The sequence below is a fragment of the Rhodamnia argentea genome, chromosome 10 (genome assembly GCF_020921035.1).
Source record: "Rhodamnia argentea isolate NSW1041297 chromosome 10, ASM2092103v1, whole genome shotgun sequence".
NCBI classification, from domain to species: domain Eukaryota; kingdom Viridiplantae; phylum Streptophyta; class Magnoliopsida; order Myrtales; family Myrtaceae; genus Rhodamnia; species Rhodamnia argentea.
In genome coordinates, this window is record NC_063159.1 from 13,035,619 (window position 1) to 13,062,154 (window position 26,536).

The window sequence follows — 26,536 nt, forward strand, 5'->3', positions numbered from 1 at the left end:
GATGATAGGACCAAATCTCATCGTTCTGACAACCTTTTTAGCATGCTGAAATATAATGGACCAAAAATGTCATTGATCAAATCTTGACAACTTTCGAGGATAAAGAACTTCATAGACATAAATTGCAACTACTTTTACAGCCAGCATATTATGTGGTACAAAAATAAAACCATAGAACTCATCATTGGCAGGCAATCATTCGTTGAAGTCCCATCGACCCTGGCTACACTAATTTCAATGCCAGCAGTCATACCAGCAAATGCGCTATGGAGGAGAAACCAAGTACCCAACATGCCAAAATACGCAGCATGCTCACCAAGCCTGAAGGAGGATGTAAATGCGAGTTCCAGCAATAAAACCCAATAAGTTCGCTGTCAGCTTACAGTATTGGAAACTTAGAATGTCATTGTCTCATACGGTCAGCTTACAATACTTAAATGTCTATCCACAATACTTTGGCTGATGTCATAGCCACCCATACCCAAGCTTGTCTATCAGGATAGTCACTGTTGGGTTTATTACTTTAGAATATTAGCAAGTTGGGCTTATATATGTAATTGTACTAGGCTTAACCCTAAGCCTATAAGTACTCCTTGTTTATCTCAGAAATAAAGTAATTGCTTTTTTATCAACAACAGTCTCCACACCATCTGAAACTACTTATGCAGATAAACATCTACAGAGTAGCTAATGATGTTTCAGTCAACCATTTATTCTTTCTACAAGTACAGTAATTATCTCAGTGCAAATAGTGATTGATCTTTAAGAATTTCCACTCCTCACAAGAAACTGAAAGTATCGTTGACGATCTTTCCACACCAGGGACATCAAATAAATGGAAAAACCCCCAATGTCCAAGTAAGAGGTTGAGAATCGAAGCAATATTCACGTCCAGATGAAGCTCGCAAAAACAAAGCTGTCAGCATCTTGGGAAGTTCTCACATGCTAAGGAGAGCATAATTAGACATGCACTCAGCAGAAAACATGGCATGATAAGCAACATTAAGATTATTCCCTCATATAACGGTTGCTAAAAGTTACGTGCAAAGACAACAATCAAGAGCCAACAAAAAAAAAAAGGCACAGTCATGAGCCTAGAGATAAATACACAACACAAGAGTGAAAATAAAGAGGAGTGACCAAACCTTCTTATTTTTAGCGTAACTGTCCATCCAACTTTTTGAAGGTAAAGCATTCTCTAAGTGGAACATATCAACCTGTCAATTAAAAAAATGACACGTAACCAGACAAGAAGAATCCACTAACCTTAAAATATCAAACCCTGCTCATTCAGTCAAAAATAATTAAGTGCTCGACAATAAGACAGCCAATGACCATAAAACTCACCGTTCCAGTGAAGTATGTAAGGAATGATAGCATGATCCCATTCTCAATGGTTGATTGCACACGAGCATTAACCATCATACCAGGAACAAGAAGATCAATTGAGATGCCCTTCACGTCCTTTGTCTGTGTGTAAATACCGATATGAAATAAGGGCAAAAGCAAATTACCTTTGAATAAAAGATAGGTTGACAACTTGTTTGGAATGAATGATTAAGAAATAGCTACCACAAATTTCGACACCATATCCAGGTCAGGGTTCAAATAAACAACTTTCCGAGCTTTATCGATGCTTTTGATGACTCCTTGCAAAAGTTTCCCGACTTTTAATTCAGGACCCTTACTCTCTGAAAATTGAAAGAAGATACATCAAAGCCACATGAGAATCACATACGGGAGACATTATTGAATCAACAAAAATCGCAAAAAGAACTATAATACATAAGTACAAAGACCAGAAAACCAAAGGAAGGAATATTGTAGCCGAAATCTCCATTAAATCAATCAAAGCAAACAAGCACACATCACTTAAGCAAGCTATAAATACGACACATTAATTTATTGGGACAGAAAGGGTTTGCAGAACTTGGTATCGGAGCACTGTTACAAGTACAAATCTTGAAACTTCCCTCTCACTGTTGTTCTGCCTAACTAATTCCGTTATAAATTTCTGTGGGGTTGTCTATTTGATCGTCTTATGCATACAAAACCCAGCTTATAAGAGAGGGTTGCGTTGATAACTATGCTAAATATACATAATAAGATCATAAAATTTTGAGAGAAACAACGCATCTAACTATGTTGTTTTTCAAACTTCTATGGATAGGTACCTTTGCCAAAGAAACAGAGGAGATATATTATCTGAAAGAATCTTGTAATGATGCCCACCGCAGGTGAGTTACATAAGTAATATTTTCACTCCAAACTAAAGAATCATGAATGTCAAATGCTATAAGTCAACGCAAGTGACATTATAGCCACAGTTGACCAGCCTACACAAGCAACCCTAATGTAGCTAAAATGCTTGAAATACAGAATGAGGACTTCCAAAGTGGTAGCTGTGCTTGATGCTTTTAAAGCTTGTGACAGAGACATCATTCCTATCCCTGATAAATTAACTCTCTACAATTTTCAGTCGAATCGGAATGCTATCCAACTTGTGGTATTCTGAATGTCCTAAAAAAGTTTCACTAACTGATGGCAAGGGGTTGCCTTAAAGGTTTTCTTCTGCAAGTGGCAACTCGAGTTCCCCTTCCATTTAATTTGGTTCAATCTCTGTGAGATTGCCAACCCATCGCAAACTCTAAAGAAGGATTGTTTCAAACATAGGTCAGAATGATTTACTTCCTGTCATATGCATTGTGTCAGGTTCTAGCAGCTATTAAATCATGCAGATAATGCAAACTTTTGCCAATTCTTCCAAAAATGTTTGTGCAACGAAGATGTATTTAAAGTGAAAATCAGGCTGCCTTGTAATTCCCATATACTTTAGTATTGGTACCTACTTTGTGGTATCCGACCAAAACTGTAAATTCAATGAAGCTTACGTAAACAAGATAGAACAACAAACAAACAAAAAAAAAATTTTGGAGGCATTACCATCTTCGCTGGCTTTTTGCAAAAATCCTGTAAAGGAAGGTGAGCCATAGTGGAGAATGTAACCATGATCTTCAACACTTCTGACGTATGCTGAGAGGACCTATAATATCCAGGGACATTAGTTCCAGCCTACAATTCTGATCGATAGTTAATCCAGGAAGAGATTGTTGGTCTATGAAGAGAACCACTGCCTAGAGATAAGCATGGCTGCCTCATAAAACGCCATTTACCATACCGAATGATAACAAAATTGAGCCAAATAAGCAAATTATGATTGCCAATATCATGTAAATAGCATTATTTTGCTTTACTGATCATGCAACACATCAATTACTACCAAACAAAATGTAAAACAACATATACTCAAAAGGATCAAAGAGAAATTCACGGATTTCTGATGGTATAACAGACATAGAACAACGATCTCGATAATTTTAAATTGACATATGCAGGACAGACTCTTCAAATACTTCCTACTTGAACATTAATATTCTAGTTCAAGAAACAAAGTAAAGGTATCCATAAATCACCATTGCAACAATAGTAGATGATGCCTTGAGTTTGCCACATGAATGACAAAAACATCATGTAACAAGCTTGCAACAATAGTATACATTTGTTTCCAAGTTATCCTCTGCATGACAAAGTATTGCTTCCATTTTAACAAGTTTACAATCATAATCTAAGTCCAACACATGCCATACCGATTTGAACAGTAAACCCTAATGCACTCTTTACATATCAGTAATCACTAAAAGAAAAATATATATAGAAACGAAACAACTATTCTGTGCCTATGAGTCAACCCAATACTGAGTTATGATTGCTGGGTAAGTAATAGAAAATGATTTAAAAAAACCAAGCATGAGATTGTAAACCACAAGAAATGAGCTTATTTGCCTGAAGTTTGAGGGCATGCATGTTGACATATTTGCATTCGAGAAGAATGTCCAAGTAAGTCAAAAAAATGCCAGTCCTATACTCTTATTTTGTTCATGGTTCAGATAAAGAGGGTCTATCGACAAACAGTCAAAATCAAATCCTTTCACCTGTCTTTTAAGAAATTTCAGAAAGCTTACCATCCCTTCTTGAATGACTTCTAGTGTAAATCCCTTTTGCACCAAAGAGAGACGCAACGAGAGCCAGATCTTTCGTTTTGCTTTCTCTTTTTTATCATCATCTACTTGAATTACAACACAAGATACAAGATGCCCAATACTGAACATGCTCGACAGTAAATTATTTTCACTTTCCTACAGGAGAAAACGAAAAGACAAGGTGAAGTATCAGGGGTGCAGAGAACTATTAAAAGAACAAAGACCACTGCCATGGCAATTGAGGAAATGCATATGAGTCATCAACATGCAACAATTACCTCAGTTTCACCATCTAAAACAGGATCTATTGCATCTGATGCCCGAACTAGACCACGTAATCCCCCAGGAAGACTAACAACGAGATCTTTCTCATTCACTTCACCGATGACTCCCCAAAGCTTCATACCGGGAGAAATATTCTGGACAAACAAATATTGCATAAAAATTGTCCACCAAAATTGGCCGAGAAGCATGGCGGAATAGTGTAAAATAAACAATTGAAAGGGAAAAAAATTTTGGATTCCATGAAAATCTAAACTAGTCAATAGAGCCTTGACGAAATTCATACGAGGATTGATGACTAAGATGCAGCCCACTGACGAGTAATTGCATTTGGGTAGTGGAGTGGAAGAAGAGAGGGAGTCAGGGAAAAAAGGCCACATTGAGCCAATGGCTTGTCAAAGTTTAAATGTGTGTCACAAGAAGCACAAGATGGTAATAGCTCTCACAATCTAAAGCTCACTAATAGTGCAAAAGCTATTTCCAGAGCCATGACAATTCTGAAATGAGGAATTTCTCTGTGAAGACAGGTAATGTGTATTTGGGTTTCTGACAAACTAACAAGCATCATATACATCTTGCAAAGTCCTACAAGGACAATCAGAGAACAGAGACAAGCACCTTCAAAGTGATTCTGTTTGCAAATCTAGGCAATTTCCCAGTCATACCATCCCCAAAAAGTGAACCCAGATCATCTTCTGAAGTAGGTCCCCTCCTCTGCATCTTTTTCGTTTTCTTTTTCTTTAAATCCCTCTCAGCCTCAAACTGTGCATCGACTTCCGCATGAATTTCCTCACGTTCTTTTCGACTGAGAAAACTTCCTCCACCTGAACATACAAATCAAAAAACATTTAAAAGAACCTTAAGTAGTTATCCATACTTTTAATCAAATGGGATCCAGTCTGGAATAAATTATGAAGATGGTCAACAAGCTCGGGACTCAACCTGACTGTTAAAGGCTGATAGGTGATAAATGACTCGAGAGGCATAGGAACCAGATGATTTGAATCGGTGTAGATTCTAGACGTCAATATGCACTCAAAGTTTTTTTTATTGTTTTTTTATCAACGGAAATCCTGAGAAGTCCAATCACACAGCTTGGAAGAGAATAAAATGATAGCCAAAGTTCCTCTTTTGGGACATCACAAAATAGTTACATCTTACGAATGTACCTAAACCTCGACGCGTTAGAAGACAACCATCTTCCGACAATAGGTCTAGAATTGATTACCTACGACAATCCACACCAAGCTCCTATCACAAATGCGTCGACCGTGCCGTGACAGTTCAAGAAAAAATAGTTGATATCACTCGTATTACTTTTCCTCTTCTCTCCGATTAACGAGAAACCTCCACGAACGCAAAAGGGAAAGCCGGAGTCCTCTAACCTCTGGGAAAGTCAGGCACGTCGTCCTCGAGCTGTAAGGCCACAGGCTTTTGCCGCCCCGCTTCGCCGGACTGCTTCTTGGCTTTGAACGGTTTCTTGGAGTCCTTCGAGAGCTTCGGACCGTCTCTCGCCTGGCCCTTCCGAGACTTCGGCGCCGCCATGTCCACGGATCGTTTTCAGGGGTGGGGGGCCTCGGTACCGTTTCCTGTCAAACTTCGAGAGAAGAGAACAACCGAACCAGAAAATGTAGACAGATGAACGACCCTTTATCTCTTGCTTGGATTGGAGTGGTGCAGAGTAGATGGAAGCTAAAGCACGAGACGCAATTGAGCGTGGCGACTGGTGAGCTATATGAAGCTCTGAACGGGGACTTTAGAAGGGTTTTGCAGAGAAGAAAGACCTCAAAGCTTCAAGCCACCATTCGGTATTCACTTTAAGAAGGCACTAGCGGACATGAATCGGCTCGGCTTGTCCGGTCGGACCGAATGGGGCAAAGTATTTTAACAGTACGCAAATAATTAGTTAAAAGGTGTATTTTTTTATTTTTGGTCGAACAAAATGTCTAGTTAAGGTTTTTAGAAATACAGATTACTCTCGCTTGATTTTCTGAGGAAAAAATAAAAGCACGCGGCGAAAGCAAAAAGAAAAAAAAAAACTACATCATTTGCACAATCAAAAAATTTGTACCATCATTGACATAAAAATACTGAATTTGCAAATTAATATGAACAAAGTATGTTTTATCCGTTAAGAAGAGAATAAAGACATGTATGGTAACCATTCTCATTTTCTAATTCTGATTCTAGGAACAAAAAATGAATGAGAATCGCATTTGGTAACGCAAATAAATTTGATTCTGATTTTGTTCCTAGAATCAGTTTTAGAGCAAAATTCGGAACAAAAAAAAAGTTGGTTTTGAAAAAAATAAAATAAAATAAAAATAAAGTCTCACATCTCTCACTTTTCCTTTTTGTTCTCTCGTTACTTTCCCTCAACCTAATAAAAATAAAATAAAATAAAAATGGAAAATTTTTAAAAAATCACAAAAAATTTAGAAAATCCCTAAAAATAAAATAAGCTTATATTAGGCTAGTTCAACCTCATTTTCATAAATTTTGGCCTAAATTTTCTAGATTTCACTCTTCCGTAAAAAATGTCACCGAAGATGATATAGTCCAACATATGGATGATAACATATATACTCGTAGCCGCGCGACACAAAGTGTAAATATCTGCATGTGGAGCTAAAGCTAAACACCTACTTGGATTTAGGATAGAAGCTACAAAATGATAGTGAAGGACTTGTACTTCGTATGGATGAGGATAATTTTTTTTTTGTTAGTGGATAATTTGATTATTCGGCTGCTATGTTTATATGTATTTTGGATAACGCAACATTTGAAGAAAAAAATGAGTTCTTAATATGAAAATTGTCTCATACTTCAATCGAACTTCAAACGTAATGTATTAAACTTTGTATTTCATTTATGACATGCTAAAAAAAACAATGTATTTTAAATTATTTTAGTGTGCATTGAAAATTAGTCTTCAATTTATGATGGAATTTTACAAAGTAACTACATAGTTATTTGACTTATATGAAAAAAATTAGGAAGAGAAACAGTTTTTTAAAACAAAAATTTTGTGCAGTTATCAAACACGTTTCTATTCCATGAACATAAATTTTGGACAGTTATCAAACGCGTTCTGATTCTCTAAAACTCATCCGAAAACAGAATTAGAAAAAGTCATTTTAATCAAAATCGGTTTTCCGGAATATAATGGTTACTACACGTAGCCTAAATGTTCATGTGATAAGTACCGAAGACAACTTTATTTTGACTTGATATGGGGCATTTATGTTATGCAGAAGAAAATGAAAATGGTTTGTAGGTTTTTTGCATCAATACTTCTCTGCAATATCCTAAAAGTGCATAAAATCAAATTCGTATTTCTTATTAAGAAAAAGCTGAAATTTTCTAGGTGTCATCTGGCTACATTAATATTAACAAGTCTCCTGCTTTTAAGGAGATGAAATGCGTTGGTTTTTACTTTTGGAAAAACCAAATTTACCTATTATCCATTCAAAAGTATTTTTACATACTATAATGCTTTTTCTCAATTTTCAATGTAAAAAACTATTTATTTATGGCCAATAAAGCGTCGGACGAGTTGATGAGACGTTTGGGCCTTAGATAGTTAAGGACCCGTATGAAAACACTTCAGAAATTGCATTTCTCCGCTAGAAACCCATCTAGTAGAGAAATGTGTTTGATAAAAACCTAATCGAAGTAAAAATCCGTTTGGCAAAAAAATTGACTTGTGGTAGGAATTTTCACTTTGGTAAGATTTTTCACTTCATGATAGGATTTTTAGCCAATTTTGAGAAGTAAAAAATTTTAACTTCTTAACTCAAGAATCACTTCTTGGACCACACCTACCTCCACCGACCATCGTTGCTGCGACCGCCAGCCACTAACCACCTACTGCCCACCCACCGCCGTAGGGCATCGACCACCGCCCAACCACCGCCACCGGCCGCTAACCACCTCCACCGCCACCGTGGGCGTCGACCACCGCCGCCACCCGCCGCCACCGCCCCGCCGACCACCGTGCCTTGTCGCCGCCATCTCCGCCGCGGTTGCCACCGACCGTTGCCGCCTATTGCCGCCGCCGACCACCCCCTCGCCACGGCCGACGTGGTTGCCACCGACCATCGCCGCCGCCATCGCCATCGCCACCACCGCCCTACCGCCGCCGCCGCCGATCATCGCCTTCGAAGATTTTGTTAATAATGTTTTAAAAGTATAAATTTTCAAATTTTTCCGATTAGAAGTCAATCTGGAGCAGAAGTAAAAAAATCAATTTCTACTTTTGAGAAGAAGTAGAGAAATCAACTTCCGATCGGAAGTTGATTTCTCGCAAAGAAGTGTTACCATGCGTGCCTTAAATTGATGAGCTTCCTAGGTTCGACTTCCATTGATTACGTCTTGGGAGACTTACTTGATGGTATTGACAAAAAACCTCTACTACCCCGATAAATAGTCCATTCCACGTGAGAAACTTTGGATTAAAAAAAAAAAAACTACTTATTTATGCGAATGTAACCAAACCGCCTCCCCATTTCACCTTCATTTATGGGCCTGGCCTTCAGCATTGGGGGCCTCCGTCATCTCGCCCCTCCTCTCATCCATCAGCGGTTAGATTCACGAGTACAAATGGGAAAGAATGTTATCGCACGTACTGAATAAAACCCCGGTCTTCGAATATAACAGAGGGAAGCTTCTCGAACGCATTCGCCCGCGAGAGTCGTTTATAACCTGCCACCTCGCGGCCCCATTGCCTCACTTGTGTCTCTCTCTCCCTCTCTCTCCTCTCTCTCACAGCGCGAGACGATCGAATCCGGCCGAGTCTCTCTGCGTTACAGGTATGGATTCGCCCTCCGTTGCTCTTCTGAATGCGTTTCGTTTTTGGTTTCCGAGCTCCGATGTGACGATATCCTGTCGCTGGATGTGTCAAGCTCATGGAGCTCGACGTTTTCCGTGGTCCGGTGTCTGTTAGCGCTGCCGGCTTCTCTTCGTCTCGGGTTATTTTGATTTGAGGTCGTCGTCGTCGTTTGATCTTGTTCTTAGAATTGTTAATTTCTAGCCTTCGCCCGTGTTGATTGGATTGCACGTGGTCGGTTGAACGTCGTGGTTGGCCAGGGCAAGACTGCGTGGTAATTTTAGGGGAAAGAGTTGCGGGTTGTCATGTTTCTTTGCAGGGATAGATCTAAGGTCCAGCATGGTATTTTACGGGTCCAGTCCATTATGGAATACGACCGTTGGATTTGAAGCCAAAAGATGCCTTCCGTTAGATTAATCTTGAAAGGTGTTACCGGTGACCCGTATTTTCCAAACTGGACCTTAGAAGCGCGCTTCTTTGCATATGAGAAATTTGTGCTTCTTGTTTTTCCGGTTGTTTGTATGAATAAAATGTTTTAAAAGCGGTTGCTTTTCTTAGAATTTTTTTGTCGACTTTTCACCTTACATTTCACTCTATTATTGTACCTCATGTTTTTTAAAATTTCAGACTTCTTCTAAAACCGTATGAGAACTTGAGAAATTCCTCAGGCTGAGAATGGTCCTCTCTGCACATTTTGGAGTTGGATAATTCCTATAGTGGCTGTCATATTTGAGGGTATAATTATTACCGCACACCGGCTTTGGTGTTAAAACAAGGTTTCATTGTTCTGGCAACGTGTTCATCTGTGGCAGAATTGTGTTATCAAGGATTTTCTTTTTTAATTAGATTAAGATTTTAAGTTCGTTGCTCTTGACATAGGAGCAGATTAGGCTTGAAAGTTAATGTTTTGATACTTTGCTTGTATATTTTAAGTGGCTGTGGAGTCTTAAGAGTGTCAGTGGGTGCTTGTTTGCATACCAGTTCATGGCGTAAAAAATTCTTTGGGTAGGTTTACTTTAGATGCTCCTCATGTTAATAGTTTGCAAGTCAAGTGGTTTTGCTCCAAAGCGTTTTTTTCTCCATGTGGATCAAATGCTCCTTTGTTGTAGGTAGTGAGCTTTAAGTTTTGGTGCCAATGAGGGGGAGAAGTTATAGCTACAGTCCATCTCCACCAAGGAGTTATAGCAGGAGGCACCGAAGCCCTAGTCCTAGGGATCGGTATGGCAGTCGCGGCAAGGACCTTCCTACTAGCCTTCTGGTTCGCAACCTCCATCGTGACTGCAGGTCTGATTTCATGCATTCCTTGGTGTATGCTTCATACCACAGGCTCTATTATGCTTCTTGCAGAATATTCTCGCTTTCCATTTCAAAAGATCGAATTAATCAAGTTAGCGTATCAGAGTGCTAGCAGGGTAATTAGCACTATCATAGTTGAATTGCTGATTAGAATGCTTTGCATGAGGCAAGAATAATATGCTTGCTTCTGTCAGTAAATAAATGACATCCTGTGGTATATGATAACCTTGTGGTATATGGTAGCTTGATTTTCATCATCTCACTGCGTTGCAGCTAAACTATTGCTTAATCAAAGTTGAAAAGAAAATTTTCTTATGCAGGGCTGAAGATCTACGTGGTCCATTTGGCCAGTTTGGTCCTCTCAAGGACATTTATTTGCCTCGTGATTACTATACAGGGTGAGTCATGACAACCTTTGGAGAGATGATAGGTCGAGGTTTCTCGTTGGTCAGGTTAATGCTCCTAGATTCATCTAAGTATCCATGATATAGCAACTACTCACAGAATGTAAAAACAAAATATTGCCTATGATTGTTCCATCTATATGTATTTGGCCTCTTGTCAAGATTGTTACCTTTTTCATCAGTTGTTTATGGGAGGTTGGTTTTTTCATTGAAAGTTTTGAAGACACCAGTGAAGTAATGAGGTGAAAGTTTGTTGAAGACAACTATTGAAATGGTAAGAGTATCGGTCAAGGTTGTCTTAATGTCAATGAAGATTTGAAGAAAGTGGATTTGAATTCTTCTGAAGAAGTTCAAATTCTTGAAGAATTTCAACAAATTAAGATTTGCTTGCACAAGGTGAGCAACTGCATGACTGCCTTTTTGTCCTAAATGGAATGTGGGCAGAATTTCTGTTGGGATTCTTCATCTAAAAAGATGACTTGCCAATTCACCTGTTCCCTTGGCATTGGTTTCTAGCTTATGGCTGATGATCTGTTTTTGATGCAGGGAGCCCCGTGGTTTTGGCTTTGTTCAGTATGTGTATCCAGAAGATGCTGCAGATGCTAAACGTTACATGGATGGGGAAGTGCTGCTTGGCCGTGAAATGAGAGTGATTTTTGCTGAGGAAAATAGGAAGAAGCCTTCAGAAATGAGAGTGAGAGAACGCTTCAGGTAATTAAGGATTTTGCCTGACAATTGAACATGAACTCTTTGTGTGCATTTGCGCTGCTTTTTCCCCTAAACAATAGGATGGGAGGCTGTAACAGCACACGCTTATGTTGTGGGTGTGGGAGGGCATGGGAGAACATGGTTCTTTTAATTAGGAACTTTCTCCAAGGCTGCAGTAGTACTTTAAGCTGCGGCCAATGAGTGGTTGGAAATGGTATTCAGGTGCTTAAAAGTATGCCATTGCAACGAAGGTGGTTGTTTTGTGAGACGCCTAGTATATCCTTTCTCAATTACACGGAATATTTGTAAAATGATAATGTTGCAAGGACAGTTTGTGTTAATTGGGATGAGATGACGAGTTTAGGGATGTGGAGAATCTGTATCATGTTACGGTAATAGTTTTGAGTTATTAAGCATGAGCTGGGAGGGGATCCGACATGGCTGTTATAGTACTAGTTCTTTCCCCCCTTTCCTGAAGGTTCTTTCTCCTTTGGTTAACTGATATATTTGGTGATTAGGTAGTTTACTTTTATCATTTGTATGGTTCTGTAAGAGTCCTTTGATTTTGCTTTCGAAGTTGATTAGTCTATTGAGGAATGGTTGGGCTCTTCATGTGATTTGGTCGAGTTGACATGTGATGTATGAAAGCATATTACTATTTTGTTCTCGTCATTTGACTAGAAAATAGCAATGTTGGGCTGTGCTTATCATCCACAATCAGTTTTTGCACTTTCGTTTCTGGAAATGTTATGGTTGGAATAGCTAAATTGTGTCACTAAAGAATAAAAGCCTTTATGAAACGGTTTATCGGAGTTTCCTGGTAGAAGCTGACATTCATGGGGAATTTGATTGTGCTGTTATCAGGGGTCGTTCATATGATAGGAGACGTTCGCCCCAGGGTTATTCTCGATCTCCATCATATGCACGCACTTACTCACAGGATGCATACTATAACTCACCTTCTCCCAGGAGTCGCCGTTACTCAAGGTAGTCAGAGTTTCAACTTTTCTATGATGTTTTGTCTCCTTGGTATTTATTTGTTTGGGTCCACCAACATGCTTTGGAGCTTAGTTTTATTTCATCAAGTTTTCCAATGAAGTTTTCTTGATGATGCAGGTCAGTATCGCCAAGAGCTCGAAGTTACCGAGGTCGATCTTATTCACATTCACCCTATCGCTCAAGGAGTCGCAGCAGGAGAGCAGGAGCTGTAGTCTTGACTATTAGGTAATTAAGTAGTGCAAGACCTATTAAACAAATGCCAGCAGAGACAGCGTAATGTAGTGGTTGAGGTCTGCACCATGTTAAAACTTTTCTTGTTTCGTAGGATCATGTTAAAGTCTTTCAACTTTAGTGTTGTTTGCTTAATATTATTGTTACATGGAGGCATAGCTGTCTTAATTTACAGGTCATGGTAACTAGTTGCTCCTGTTTTTATGTTTGCAGTCTTGTTGATCTTTTCTCTGTTGTATCTTACTTTAAAAGTAAATCAAGATATCAGAGTCCTGCAACAAATCCCGTATTCCTTTTCATCCCCACCTTAGGGAGACTTCTGCATCCTGACAAGTAAACCGCATCGCTTTCGTAGGCATTGGTCGTTTTTAGGCTCAACCTGTGAGGTTTCTTCATCCTTCAGGTGGCTGTTTTGGCTGCATAACATTCGTGCTGGTATAGAAAAACACTAGGATTTGGGTACTCATTTGATTTGGGAAAGCAGTATCGAAACCCTAAATGTTTATTCGGATTGAGAGCTGTGTGTTCATCTTGATGATGAAAGGTTATAGGTGGTACGTCATCCTAATGTCATCTGTCAAGTCAGTTTAAGACTAAACAGAAAGATTGCGAGCTTCACGTTGCATTGCAGCGAAATTGCTGTGTACACGTCTGTTCTGCATAGTTGCTCTCTCCCAAATCCGGGATTTTCAAGCAACCTTGTTTGTAGGTTCTGTGCAACTCTGTCACTTCATTCTCCTTTGAGGGTAGGGTCACTTGATGGCTAGAGTGTGAGCATTACCTCATAATGAACTAGTAAATGTCCAGATGTCCGTTTGGCCATCGATTATATCCTGAGTATGGAGACTTCTGGTGACACAGATTGATGGAAGATTCGATGAAACCAAATGCGAATTGATTGGATCTTTCTTGGAAAAACAGAAGGGAAATTTTGTGCGTCCTCTCCTTATATATTCATCTAGATCCGCTAACCTACAGTTTGTATGGTTACGTCGGCTTATACTTCCTGTCGCCCTTTGTTGTATTCCGACTTCTTAGGGAACTTCCCCGTTCCATAGAAACATTTTAGTGGTCATATGAGAGAATGCAGCAACTTCTTCCTGAGTTAGCATGAAATCCCACGATCTGGATCCTCAAAAGCAATGGGAAGGGTCATTGATCCGATGCTTTTGTCCAGACGCATTTATGCATCAAATGTTGGCAAAACGCTATCATGTGTATCTGCTTAAGAGCTAGATCTGACTAATCTGCTTTAAGATTTGGATCCGTACCAAAACAGGACCACAAAAAGGCTTTGGAAGCAGTTTTGTACATAAGCACTATACTCATATTGAACCAAATGAATTAGCGACTTTCAATTTTGTGAGTCAATGACACTAAAATAAGATGCACCTTTCCCTTTTTTGTTGCATCATCAACTCAAAACTCCTGATGATAAAGAGGCAAGAGAAAAATTGATGTATCAGTCTAATGGTGATTTCCAATCATCATCTGATGGAAAATGGTCCTTCATCACATCCTTGGGTGGAATGAAGCTGTCAACGGACAGACCAGGCACATTGAACGCGAAATCATCAATGATCCACGTTTCTTCCAACCGCGTGATTGCCGGGCCTGCCCGTAGATGATCATCCCCGAAACGTGTGATGATCGCACTCGATTGGCCAGAGTGAGCGATCATAACGCCGTCCACTTCACGGTAGTCTTGGATGTGAGTGGCCATCGAGGTCTCCCAGTACATGGGGTGTGTCCCAGGGGATTGTATCCTTGTCAAATAAGAGTCCTCCAGGTGCACGAGGAGCCCGTTCCTTTGGCTGAAGTAGCCAAAAGCGACGTGCCTGATCATCTCCGCTGTGCTATCGCTCCGGTCGGACAGGTCCATTTGATCTGCGGACAGCTTGAGGACGAAGCAATCCGCGTCCCCGATTCTCTTCTCTCCCATGTATTCTGACGTGGAGAATACGGCTGCTATCGTTACCGGATCTAGTCCCTGCATGAACTTGTGATTTATTCCTCCCCAAAGTCTTAGGGATGCTACATCACAAAGACATGGTAATATAAGGCGAAGAGCCTCACCTCTCCACACCCAAATACACATTATAAATATTTCGTATAGATGGATCCGAAAACACTATCATTTGCGCACTATTTTCAAGAATTAAAGACCAGAGTAAATCCATGGTACTGAGCCTAGGAGACATGATCCGCTGTATCGGTTGCAATGACTTCGACTTCAGCTGGGTTAGGTAAAGGTGATTTTTGGACCACTATTATGTAGCCCGCGTTGTCAATTTCCCATGTACAACATTAGACCGCCTCAAAAGAGGTTGCATTCAATCACCAACTCTGTCAACTTTAGGCTGCTTTCAAATTCCCGAAACCTTCTGACCAAAAAAAAAATTCCTGAAACATTATTGGGCTAAGTTAACGTAGATCCTCGGAGTTTCTTAAGCTTGTCCACTTCTTTTTTTATGGTTATTTGTAATCTAACTCTAGAAGCGAAGACCCCAAACTCAGGGGTACATGTCGAAATTATTGCGCATGTAGACAATTGTAGGTGCGCATCAACATGCGGCAAGTCATATAGAGTTCTGTGGAAGCTAGGAGGGGACCAAAAAAAAAAAAAGAATAAATTAGAAAAAGAATTATTAACCATGTGAAATTATGGCCATTAATAGCCCTGTTGTTTAATAAACTCGATTATATTGATTTAAGTGATTGATGCTTATGTAGGAAATTAAAGCTGATACAGAAACAGAATACTTCCTCATATTACATATATTTAGACAATGTGAAAAGGAAATATATCTTACTTTGTTGTCCACGTACGTTCACTACTTTTCAAATCAAGTTCTTGCATTTTGAGTTCTTCTAATCAAATTTTTCTACTTAGACAAAGTTTCTAATCAAGTCCCTCTGCTAAATGTCCGGCCATATCCGATCGATGTGGCCATTGGAGGACACCCCAAAGTGGTTTGGTTTAAAATATTTCCCATGCGGACACCTATTGGAGGGGCTCCGATAACAAATGGATGGTTATACTTTGATGGGCCACATTGGTTGGATTTGGACAAATGTTATGCCCGAAGAAACTTAATTAGACATTTGTGTGAGTAGAAAGACTCGATTGGAAAAAATAAACAAACATAGGGATTTGATTAAACAAGTAGACAAATGTTATGCCCGAAGAAACTTGATTAAACATTTGTGTGAGTAGAAAGACTCAATTGGAAAAATAAACAAACATAGAGATTTGATTAAATAAGTAGTGGACGAAATTAACTTTCTTTTGGAAAATGCACCCGGTAATAATGGAATAGATTTGGCCTAGAAAAGTGGGTGTAAAACTTATATCACAAATGTACACATAACTATGCAGTCTTGTAGCAGTTGTGTACAAAGCTTCTGGCCAGATGCTTTCTTCTTTCTTCTCTTTTGTCATGGAACCCAACCATGACACGAACATGCATTATTCAGAGACATGACATTCACTGGTCCAACCCTACTGTGCTATGACAACAGCTTAGGTATTTTTTTTTTTTGTGTGTTTTTTTTTTTTAGCAGAAATTAACCTCTTCTAACAGAGGCACAATAATGCCTAACGCCTATAATTTAATTGCAAGTGGGGCAGAGTCCCAGCATGGTCCTGGCCATACATAGGTACATCAGATATAAATCTCCTACAAGTGTTGACTTTTCAGGGTCAATTTTCAGTGGATTGGTACGGTCCCAATTGATGGTGATCATCGTGGCAGAGCTACGTTAAAGAAATGCAACAAATTGCAGGATCCACTTAAATCTTTCATAGGAGAATATTCTGGCCTGAATTGATGATGATTCTCGTGTCAAAACATTCCAAGTAGACCCAAATTGGGTATTCTTTATAGTTCGTTAAAAGGTCGAATCAGAGTATTAAGCTGACTGGCTTTTTTTTTTTTTTTTGAAAAAAATAATTTGGTGGGTTCTTCCACAAAGGAAAAACACATAAATCGCGAAAATTTAAGTTAACTTTAGGTAGCTTTAATCTTAGGTGTTGAAAGTAAAAGGAAAATGATTTCATGACATGGACAACACAATCTCAATCGTATATCCATACATTATCACCGCGTGTTTTGCATTAAACACTCACTAATTAAAAAATTATGTGATTAGAAATAACTGACAGTATTATATAAAAATGGACCATTGTTGATCATTTTATTAAAATATTTAACAAGATTCTACTTACCATCAATTATGTTTTTATTGAACGAATTAAGTAACCTCTCATTACTTAATCTCATTAAGTGCTGAATCTTTTAATTTCAGCAACTAATTTAGTTCATCAAATAGCCCTTTAATTAAATGCAAACTAATTTCGATTCTGTATTTAGATGTTGTAGAATGTTGAACAATGCAAATCCATGTCCACCATTCTTTTATTTTTTCTCAGGTGTATTAATTTGTGAATTAACCTTCAAGCAAAGCATTCCGAATAACTACTGTTCGGTGCGGTTGGTGCTGAGGTAGAACTCAAAGAAAGAGTATTAGTTAGCAACTTGCCTGAAGAGCTCGCCGGAGAGGTCGGACGCTGCCCTTCGCAGCGTGTGCGCCGAGCCATGGCGTGTGCCGCCAAGCCATGCTGCCGTTGCTGCTGGCCACGACCTTTTGGCCCCCCAACACCAGCTCTATAAGCCACTTGTCAGGGACCATTTGCCACATGACGAAGCACCCCTTTTGCTGTGAAACGCTGCTCGCCATGGTGGTCACAGCGGCCGCCGACGCCCCGCTCGGCCCGACCTCCTCCGCCATCGCCATCACGACTTTTCCCGTGGCAAACACGTTCTTCACTTGCCCATCCAGCTTCCGGCAGCCCGTGGCAGCCGTGAAATGTTGTACGATGTACTGTGCTGAGGAAGACACCTAACAAGGGCTCGACAATGTTACATTATGCATCAAAATGTCATCTCAAAAGAGATGATTCACCCTTGCCTGACATTAAAGGAAGGTCTCTTGGTGACATTTAACTCCTCTCAACATTTTCGGAGTTTGTTGACAAAAACTTAGTAAACACACAATATCAATACGCATTAGCTCACTTACAACCCCGTCTGTTGATTAGTTCAGTCCAAAATTGATGTGGGTCGATACAAGCAGCGAAAAATTCACACACTTCGAGCGTTCAAAGTTCCAATGGCTAACCAGCGAGCATCTTGGAAGTTAGTCAGGTTCGGCCCACTTGATCCTAATTCGACTGTCAAGCCATGGACTCCAATTCAAGCTTCACAAAAGAAGTAGACAGGAGAAATTCTCTCAACCCCTCTTTATTTAGCAGGCTACTTTTCCAGTTCAGCACAAAAATATTTGGGGCCTTTTTGCGATTCTTTCCTCCTTCCCCTGCTTTCTGTCGCAATTTGCATTGAATTTACAGTCATCCCATGTTAGGAAGATTCTCTCAACTTTGGCTCACTAAAATGATTCAGATTCAGGAATTCTTCACGGGACACGAGAACTCTTTCTTCCTGATCAGAGTGTAAAACGTACGAACAGAAAGCAATACCCTTTCCTCATTTCACCGGGAGGAAACGCAAAAAGAAAGACGCTATCAGAAAAGGAAAAGTCCTACCTTTGCCTTCCGAAAACATGCAATGCCCTGTTTACAGTCGCGGAGAACACCACCACCAACGGAAGAAAAGCACAGCAAGAGGAACCAACTAAATTGAATCGGACTCACCTCATTGGCCGGCGCCTGCTGATGGACGGAGACAGGGAAGAGAGGGCAACCCAGGACGCTGAGGAGGACCTTGAGATGACCAGTCTTCTTGCTGAACGGAAAAGACAGGTGGGTCCTGAGCCAGTCCCGCCATGACCGACCTCTCTTGGAGCAGCTCCTGGCGCTCTCTTCGTCGATGGGCTCCTCCGAAACCGGAGCGAGACGACTCATCTACCTTGCGCGGAGACCGAGACACAAGCGTGGGCTTGTCTTGTTGGAAACTGTAGGATCCTTAAAGAAACCGAGTAAGGGAGGAAAGAGCGCTCGAGACTTGAGAGAGAGAGAGAGAGAGAGAGAAGAGAGATTCCTAGGAGCTTTTCAGAGCACAAAACGCGGTTACTGGCGCGTGTACTGCAGTTGAGTTGGTGGCTGTAAAGCCAAAAGCCAGAGAAAAAGAGGGAGAGGACATGCTAATTGGGGGATTTGGCAAAAGGTTGCATCATCAGTTCACCATCTTAGGAAAAGAAGACAAGAGCTTTAGCTTTTTTTTTTTTACTCCATGTGCATCTTCTTCTTCTTCTTCTTCTTTTCACCTCAAGAAAAGTGTACCCTCTTAAAAAAAAAAAAAGGAAAAGAAAAGAGAAATGAATTGACCAGCATGGCTTTTCTGGATTGGAGAATCAAAATGATGGCGGTCACGTTGCTTTCGATCCGTGTCATAAAAGGGGCAACAGCACAGGAAAGATCATGGGCGCACATTGGGGGCTGCAGGTTTCTCTTCCGGCAGTACCCACTTGTTTACATCCTCAAAAAAGGCTTTAGCTCCACAGCGAAATGGTTCATTCAAGGACCGGTCCGTCGGATCATAAGGGATCGCAACCCCTCCACACATTTCGCGACTTCCATACAAAAATGTCATGACATATAAGATTTTAGGTCTTATGATGAAAGAGATGCTTGTCGTTTGCTTTTATCGATGAGTTTGGATCTTTGCTCAAGGACCCTTTGATATTTTCACCCTTCACTCCCTAAATAGGACTCAGAAGCTCTTAATTAGGGCATGGACACTATAGGAAGGAAGGCCCCACAAGGTGCAGCATGGTCGGCGGTGTTGCTTCCGGTTCCCGATGTTGAGTTTTTGGTCCTTTGATATGGATTGCTCTTCGAATTTTCCCCGAGCTATTCTCTACGGAATTTTTTTTCTTACGTCGAGAAGTTTACTTTGATTCGGACCTTGAATCGTGATTTCTTGAAATCACTTAGGAGTAAGCTTGGGATCACTTGGCTACCCGAATGCAACTAGTACATAATCTCATCCTTCTAGAGCTTTGACACTAAAAAAATAAAGCGATGTCATCTATCGCTATGCGCGGGTAATAGCATTGTTTGTGATTGAACTTTTAAAAAGTTGGTTTAGTGATTCAATGCGTTCTTTTGTTAAAATCATTGACTAACAACTGATATGAAAGAATAATCCTTTTAATTATCGTTGTTTATTAGCTCAAATTAGTCCACGATTCTCTCTCTTGCGCCCCGACAAATTTAGACTTCATCCCTACACAAAAATGCACTGGCTACTTTATGGCATTAAAACCCAAACATAATGCGCAAATTCGTTGGATTAAACTACACACAAAAACATTTTAAGATGTACTGTAGCAATACTTATTTCTGTTTACACATTGTAAGTATGTATGGATGTATTTAAATATATCAATGTTACGCCGGAGGAACATTATAAATTGTTTAATTTGACGGTCCAAGCGCATTATAAATCCATAAAAGGGTCAATTCATACTTGACATGCTCGACACGCTCATTGTTCGACATGATTAAGCTCACGCAAATGCATTAACACGTGCACCGTGTATGTTTTATCAAGAGGTTGTGCCCACAATTAATAGCCTTAAATAAAGGGTCGTCGAAAAATACTTGACGGCCCTCACCATGTAAAAGTGAATGGTGTTAGAGAGAAGGAAGCAAAACAATAATAAAATGAGTACTTCCTTACATAGATTCCACATTAGCTTCCTAACTAACGTTCTATTTGAGCCACGACTGTTCAATTCACTTGGAACTCAAACATCTGACAATGACAAATCCATCATCGCAGCCCCCTCCAATGTCCGGAAGTCAGAAGGTCTCTTCACGCGAGATATCGGATACAGGGAAGGTCAAGAATTCTCTACATTTAAAACGGGACAATCGGGAAGGAAACTTCCCATTCATTTCCCCATCTCAGACAACGCCAAAGCGATCAAAACAATGACCGCTAGTGCGTTTGGCAACATTAGAGAACGGCATCATCGACACATTCCCGGAGCCAAACATGGTCCTTTCGTGTCAAAGCGGTGATGCTAACCTGGTTCGAGGCGGGCAAATTACGGACGCGCTCGAAAGGATCGGACCAAGAATGAGGAAGGGTAGTGGCAGATGCCGCGGAGCGCGTGGTGGGGGGGGATGGATGGATCTGTCTGGGTCTCCATCAAAAACCGGTTCTGGGCTCACTTCAGGTTAGGGAAGATTACTTGGGACGGAACTTGAAAGGGAGGCAATGCTGGTCACGTATCCACATCTCCTGCAATCATGCCGCTCGGCCTCCTCTTCCGCTCCTTTCTCCTTCCTCTGGTACGGAAAATGCTGCCCCTCAAGGCACGCCCATTTTTGCTGGACTCTTTTCGGACTTTTGTTCCGTGCATCGGTCGGTCGTTTGATTGATGATATTCATCGACTAGGATCGAAATCATTTTCTGTCGGACGGCTCCTCATAGATTCAATTTTTCAGAACAGAAAGTTACCGTCGACTAACTAATGTCTTCAGAGAATTTGGATTCATGGTGTTGGTCGAGCGAGAAGAGTTGGCTATACTTACCATACTTTGGATCCGAATCGAAAAATATAGATCGAGGACATCTAAAGGCTTAGGGTTGATATTACAAAAAATCTCAAATCGATACATCTCGTGATAAATTTATTTCAAATTATTTTTTTATCACAAAAAACCCTAAACCGATGTATCTGTGATAAATTTATCCTAATACTAATTTTTTTTACCACTAAAAACCCTAAACCGAAATATATGTGACAAATTTAACCTCCGTTAGTTTTCGTTAAGTTGAGTCAATACCAAGAAAAAATCCCAAATTGATACATATACAATAAACATAGGGTAAAAACCCTCAAACGTGTATATTTGATAATTGGCATGTGTTATTTAACTTAGCAATTTGATGATTAAAACTTAGGGTAAATTTGTGACAAATGTATCAGCTTAGAATAAATTTGTCGAGAGTGTACCAGGTTTTTGGTAGTCAAAAAGTAATTTGATCTAAATTTATCATTTATGTATCAGTTTGAAATTTTTCGTGGAATTAATCCAAAGCTTCAAGTACTAGGTCTTTTTAAGGCCTAGTAAAAAATAGTATTGTGAGATAAAATAAGCGTTTGTCTGCTAAAATACTGAATTTGCAAATCACTACTGCGAACATTCGACAAAAAAATGAGAAAGAGAACTGAAGTAGCGAAGCTGAAGGCAGTGATCGAGCAAAGCAAGCGGTCTCCGTCTCTGTCTCAGCCTTTCCGTGTGCGTGGGAGAAAATGTCTCTGCTGTCGCGTTATGGTCGCCGCGCTTACTCGCGCTCGCACATGCTGCGTGGTCCGAGCGCGCTTCTCCGACTCGCCTTCCTCTCCACCGCATCCACGGACTCACTCGGCGTTCGCAGTCCAGCTCAACTCGGACCGCCTCCGATAAGAGTCGGGCTCACCGAGTCGGCCGGCCGAGGCGTCTTCGCGACCCGGAGGATCGGATCCGGCGAACTCATCCACACGGCTCAACCGGTCGTGTCTCACCCCTCTCTCCACTCTCTACACACCGTCTGCTACTCCTGCCTCAGGAAACTAAACAGTGCAGGTTCTCCGGCTCAGGCGGTGTCCTTCTGTAGCGATGACTGCAGAGCACGCTCCCAAGTAGTGATTGCTCCAGCTTTTGATTGTGCCTACAGTCAATTTGTTGAATTTGTTGAGGCAAATGAGTTCGCCTAAGATCGCGCACGAGCTGTTTGTAGTTTTTCCTTTACGTATTGAACGGCCAGTGACTGCGTTAATCAGCGAGTTGGCTGTAGGGTGGTTCTCGCATGGCGGGGGAGAGACTTTTAATATGTAGATGGCTGTAAATATAACCGTAGTATATTGTTTTACTGTCCTTATAGCAAGCTGCAGTTCACTTACAAAGGAACAGCTTTAAATTTTGAATTTTTGCAACATTTTGTTGTTTTACTGAATCTTACGGGATTTCATATTTGATATTGGTGCATAGGCATTTTATGAAGTCGAGACAAGGGCGGACTGGTCACGCCACGATGGCTATTGTCGGTATGAAGTATCTCTAGTCTTGTTACTGTTGTTTGCTTCACATAAGTAGATTCCATCACCAGCCAATTATGGTGACTCACACGCTGGACTACATGTGGCTGCGACTAGGCAACAGGTTGAAGCCACCACGAGAACTTTTTGTTCCATTTCTGTCTGCCTTTCTGCATCCTGATTGAGGTTTACCTGTTTTCACTGCATATGCTTCTGAGGTTGCATATGCAAGTCATGTGTCAATCTTTATTGGTTGTAGTAGAAACCTCTGGTCTTGGTTACTGTTTTTGCTGACAGAAGAGAAATAACTACAGTTTAGAAATCTTGTCATGCTGGGGGCTTTTCCTGGGACCCAATGCAGGTTCTCATATGATTCACAAAACGTAGTTGCCTATATCTAGCAAAAGTGACCATGCAACGGTCTCATTTAAGCTGTTATAAAAGAAGCACGGCTGATAGTCTGATCTGTCAAAGCCTCAATGGCTTTTCCCTTAATAGAGTTGCTTTACTTTTTCTCAAGCTTGGTTTACAGTCCACCCTCTTAATGAAACATTCAATGGTTTCCTTCTCCTCTATGAATTTTGAAACCAAGTGAAGACCAACAAAGCACCGGCTTTTATGTTTTGTGTGAGTAGAAAGACTTTCCTTTCAGAGGAGAGCATTCAGTAGTTAAGTTGGCATTATTATCTTGTGATGAAAAAGGTCCAGTTCTTAAGGGGTTTCTATCATCTTGTTGTATAATTTCACTCTTTTTTTTTTTCTGCAAAGTACCCAAGGTTTGAAATATCCTCTCCTGGTAAAACGGCTAGCTTGTATGGTTATATCAGGCGCAACATCCACCGAACTGCCTTGACATACTTCAACCTGCTTATTTGTCCCCTGAGATGATATCTGAGGTGAGAACCTTGTGGCTGACTTCTTTTATTCTAAAATTTCAAGTCTAATGGATGTGTGGTTTATTATAGAATTTTTATTAAACTGCTATGATGTTTCCTCTTCCGCACTGATTTTTCTTATTGTGCTAAAGAATGTTTGGGACTAAATTAGAAGGACCAGAGCCTTTTATCATTTTGTTGATGTGTCTTCTTTAATGAAAAGCCTTAGCCATTAACAATTGAATGCTCCTCCTTAAATTTGTTTGGTGCCGTTGGTTCTCAAGAAGGTCATGTGCAGCGTAACCTTTTCCATGCAAAGCATAATGTGCTTTCCTTTACGAATTTGTAAGGTGCAAGTTTGAAACTTTTAAAGACCGATTTTAGAAATTGTCTTCATCGTTTGAAAAAACAATTTATCGATTAACAATTAGCAGGAAATCTTGTTGGACGTCCTTTTACCTTCCGAATTAATGTGATTAGATGGAGGAAGGGTTCAGATTCCTGAAGTGTGCCTTCACAGATGCTCATGTGAAGGACGAGCAGATAGCATGTATCCTTAACGCAACACTAATTTTCATTTTTCCTTCTTTGTTTTGTATCCTGCCCTTTTTTGTTCTTATGAGAATGATTGTCTTTGACATTTCTAGTTCTGACTAAGCAATGGTACACTACCTTGCTTGCACGGATCCGTATCAATGCATTTCGTGTAGAGGTGGTTGGAGGATCGTTTGAGGATTTGCTTTCAATGGCCGCGGCATCTGTAGAAGCTGAAGCTGCTGTTGGAAATGCCGTTTACATGCTTCCTTCATTCTACAATCATGACTGTGGTACTTCCCTGCTCCTATTCGTGGTAATTGTTGCAGCGGTGCAGCACAAACTTTTGATAATGGTGGATGTTTGATCAATTAGCCCCTTGATGGCTGGCCACATAAGTCCCAACTTGCGCCAAAGAAAGTGCATATTTAGTATGACTTTTGGATTAGCAAACGGAGAATTTTAACGTAAAATTCCGATTATTTAAAAGATCAATTTACATGCTACTGAGAAAAAACGATATACACTCACCTTGACAGAATGATGAGAGAAGTGATTGAGCTTTTTTTGGCTCTGCTTTTTTATCAACTGTTCCTGTGAAAGAAAGTGTGTTTTTAGTCTGATTTTTGAATTAGAAACTGGAGATTTTTAGGATAAAGTTCTGTGAATTTGAATAATGAAATTGCATGGTACTGAGGGAAGAAAAAAATGATCTACATGTACCTTGGAAAAATGATGAAAGAACTGACTGAACTTTTTTTGGCCTCTGTTTATAATCAGCTGTTTGGAAGAATTGCATTGTTTTCCTTGCAGATCCCAATACGCATATTATATGGTTAGAAGATGCAGTTGCAAGATTGAAGGCCCTTCGAGATATTGAGCCGGGTTTGTCTCATCTACAGTAAATTTATGCAGCATCACTTTAGTATATTGCATTTTCATTCTTGCTTATCTAAATTGAAGGACATTCTCGCCTTATTCCGTATAGTTTCGTAGTTTCGACTGGCGTCATTTACCATTAGTAAGTTAGTGAAGGAGATTGTATCATTGCTCTAGCCTTAAGTAGCTTTCCCTTGGCTTGTCAGTTTCATGAAAGTGCTGGCCATGCACTGCCATGCTATCTCATACAATGCATGAAAAGGGGGAATTTCATATTTTCATTGTGCTGTTAGTTTTCTGAAAGTGCTGGCCATGCACTGCCAAGCTATCTCATACAATGCATGAAAAGGGGGGATTTCATATTTTCATTGTGTGTGAAGATGCTGAGAGCCTGAGATAGTACCCACATAGTGTCCAAATTCTTCAGTTCCTTTGGCATGTGGGCCATTTGTGAATATGTGGGTATTTAGTACAGAAAGCATTTGATTTGCAATTTGACAATTTGCAAGGACAAGGAGGCTAGACTATGTCGATGGGTAGTCTGATCTGATACAATCATCATGTCCAAACGGGGAGGATCTAATCATGGTGTAGAGAATCATGGAATATTACTCGGGTACCCGTTATGTAATTCAGGAGATGAATGGATTAGTAAGAATAGTTTCATGGGTCTCATGATGGAGCTTGAGACTAGACGGTCCATGGTGCTCATGTGTCAGACTATTGGCTTCATCTATAATAATTCATTTCATGCAGAAGAAAATTATGATAACAATTGTACTGGAAATAACAGGCTAGCTGTCCAGCCGACTGTTGTTCCCAGTCTGGTTCTTCTTTAGCAAGGGGTCAATTCTGTGTTGCAATCTGAAAAGAGTATTTTGCAGGCGAAGAACTTAGGATTTGCTACATTGATGCAAGTCTAGATCGGGATGCGTGGCAAAGTGTTCTGTCCCAAGGGTTTGGCTTCAGGTGTGACTGCCCTCGGTGTTTATCTGGAGACTAGAAGGATTTCTGATATGTGAAGTATTGGCAAAGGAGGCGATGAGATTTTTCCTACTCTCTCGCATTCATTGGCAATAAATTCTACTGCTATTCTTTTATCTTTCAGTTTGTGTAAAAGTCTAGGCATTGCATACAACTTCAGCAAAACTAAAAGCCTTTCGAGCTACTTAAATTTAGTGAAGTATCCCTTGTGCACTTCTGTTTCTGCTCTTATTTCAATCTCGTTGTGCTTGTCGCAGAGGACAGGAGATCATCAGATTTGACTGGGTATAAGTTTGATATAATTCTCTCCAGTAGCCAATTATCAAATTGATGACATCATAAACATAATCAATCGTCTGTTTTATGAGACATAATTGAGTGATCCTAGTACGAGTACTTAAGAATGGCCACATGAGGGTCTG

General features: G+C 40.2%; 4 protein-coding genes and 1 long non-coding RNA gene across 7 annotated transcripts in view; 3 read left to right on the plus strand and 2 right to left on the minus strand.

Annotated features, from left to right (window-relative positions):
- Positions 1-6,125, minus strand: part of LOC115726427 (rRNA biogenesis protein RRP5) — a 24,331-nt gene extending 18,206 nt beyond the window's left edge. For both annotated transcript variants that reach the window (XM_030656285.2, XM_048271642.1), the window contains exons 1-8: positions 5,708-6,125; positions 4,941-5,146; positions 4,319-4,459; positions 4,023-4,196; positions 2,944-3,043; positions 1,573-1,691; positions 1,348-1,470; positions 1,146-1,217 (exon numbers count right to left, since the gene is read on the minus strand). In XM_030656285.2, coding sequence (XP_030512145.2) covers positions 1,146-1,217; positions 1,348-1,470; positions 1,573-1,691; positions 2,944-3,043; positions 4,023-4,196; positions 4,319-4,459; positions 4,941-5,146; positions 5,708-5,867 — 1,095 coding nt within the window. In that variant the 5' untranslated portion in view covers positions 5,868-6,125. The remainder of the gene's footprint in view (positions 1-1,145; positions 1,218-1,347; positions 1,471-1,572; positions 1,692-2,943; positions 3,044-4,022; positions 4,197-4,318; positions 4,460-4,940; positions 5,147-5,707) is intronic.
- LOC125312673 lies at positions 503-18,908 on the plus strand. The gene is made up of 3 exons (XR_007196763.1): positions 503-637; positions 17,311-17,317; positions 18,898-18,908. It is a non-coding gene; the product is annotated as an uncharacterized LOC125312673 (long non-coding RNA).
- LOC115726426 (serine/arginine-rich SC35-like splicing factor SCL33) lies at positions 8,986-12,940 on the plus strand. Of its 2 annotated transcripts, none has more exons than XM_030656284.2 (7): positions 8,986-9,133; positions 10,260-10,434; positions 10,767-10,844; positions 11,397-11,561; positions 12,423-12,545; positions 12,675-12,699; positions 12,730-12,940. In XM_030656284.2, exons 2-7 carry the CDS (start codon positions 10,286-10,288, stop codon positions 12,784-12,786), a joined length of 597 nt encoding a protein of 198 aa, XP_030512144.2. In that variant the 5' UTR covers positions 8,986-9,133; positions 10,260-10,285; the 3' UTR covers positions 12,787-12,940. The 2 variants fall into 2 exon arrangements, with proteins under 2 accessions (XP_030512144.2, XP_048127601.1); XM_048271644.1 differs by lacking the exon at positions 8,986-9,133 and adding an exon at positions 9,866-9,885.
- Positions 14,032-18,793, minus strand: LOC115726424. Its single transcript, XM_030656279.2, has 3 exons — positions 18,502-18,793; positions 17,331-17,690; positions 14,032-14,778 (listed from the first exon to the last, which is right to left on the minus strand). The coding sequence occupies exons 1-3, from the start codon at positions 18,709-18,711 to the stop codon at positions 14,251-14,253; spliced, it is 1,098 nt and encodes a 365-aa protein (XP_030512139.2). The 5' UTR covers positions 18,712-18,793; the 3' UTR covers positions 14,032-14,250.
- Positions 18,909-21,976: 3,068 nt separating the features above from the next.
- On the plus strand, positions 21,977-26,313 carry LOC115726425 (histone-lysine N-methyltransferase ATXR4). Its single transcript, XM_048271643.1, is given in 8 exon segments — positions 21,977-22,446; positions 22,796-22,851; positions 23,611-23,686; positions 23,688-23,738; positions 24,198-24,267; positions 24,365-24,544; positions 25,065-25,136; positions 26,015-26,313. Coding segments are annotated over 8 exon segments (993 nt in total). The 5' UTR covers positions 21,977-22,077; the 3' UTR covers positions 26,134-26,313.
- The last annotated feature ends 223 nt before the right edge of the window (positions 26,314-26,536 follow it).

Excerpts from the sequence above, each read along its gene's own strand:
- LOC115726424 (XM_030656279.2), bottom strand. The coding sequence starts at position 18,711 with ATGAGTCGTCTCGCTCCGGTTTCGGAGGAGCCCATCGACGAAGAGAGC. Across the intron at positions 17,691-18,501 it reads AGCAGGCGCCGGCCAATGAG|GTGTCTTCCTCAGCACAGTA; the intron begins GTGAGTCCGATT and ends AGCCCTTGTTAG. Across the intron at positions 14,779-17,330 it reads CTCTCCGGCGAGCTCTTCAG|GGACTAGATCCGGTAACGAT; the intron begins GCAAGTTGCTAA and ends AAGTTCATGCAG.
- LOC115726426 (XM_030656284.2), top strand. The coding sequence starts at position 10,286 with ATGAGGGGGAGAAGTTATAGCTACAGTCCATCTCCACCAAGGAGTTAT. Across the intron at positions 10,845-11,396 it reads CCTCGTGATTACTATACAGG|GGAGCCCCGTGGTTTTGGCT; the intron begins GTGAGTCATGAC and ends TTTTTGATGCAG. Across the intron at positions 12,546-12,674 it reads AGGAGTCGCCGTTACTCAAG|GTCAGTATCGCCAAGAGCTC; the intron begins GTAGTCAGAGTT and ends TTGATGATGCAG.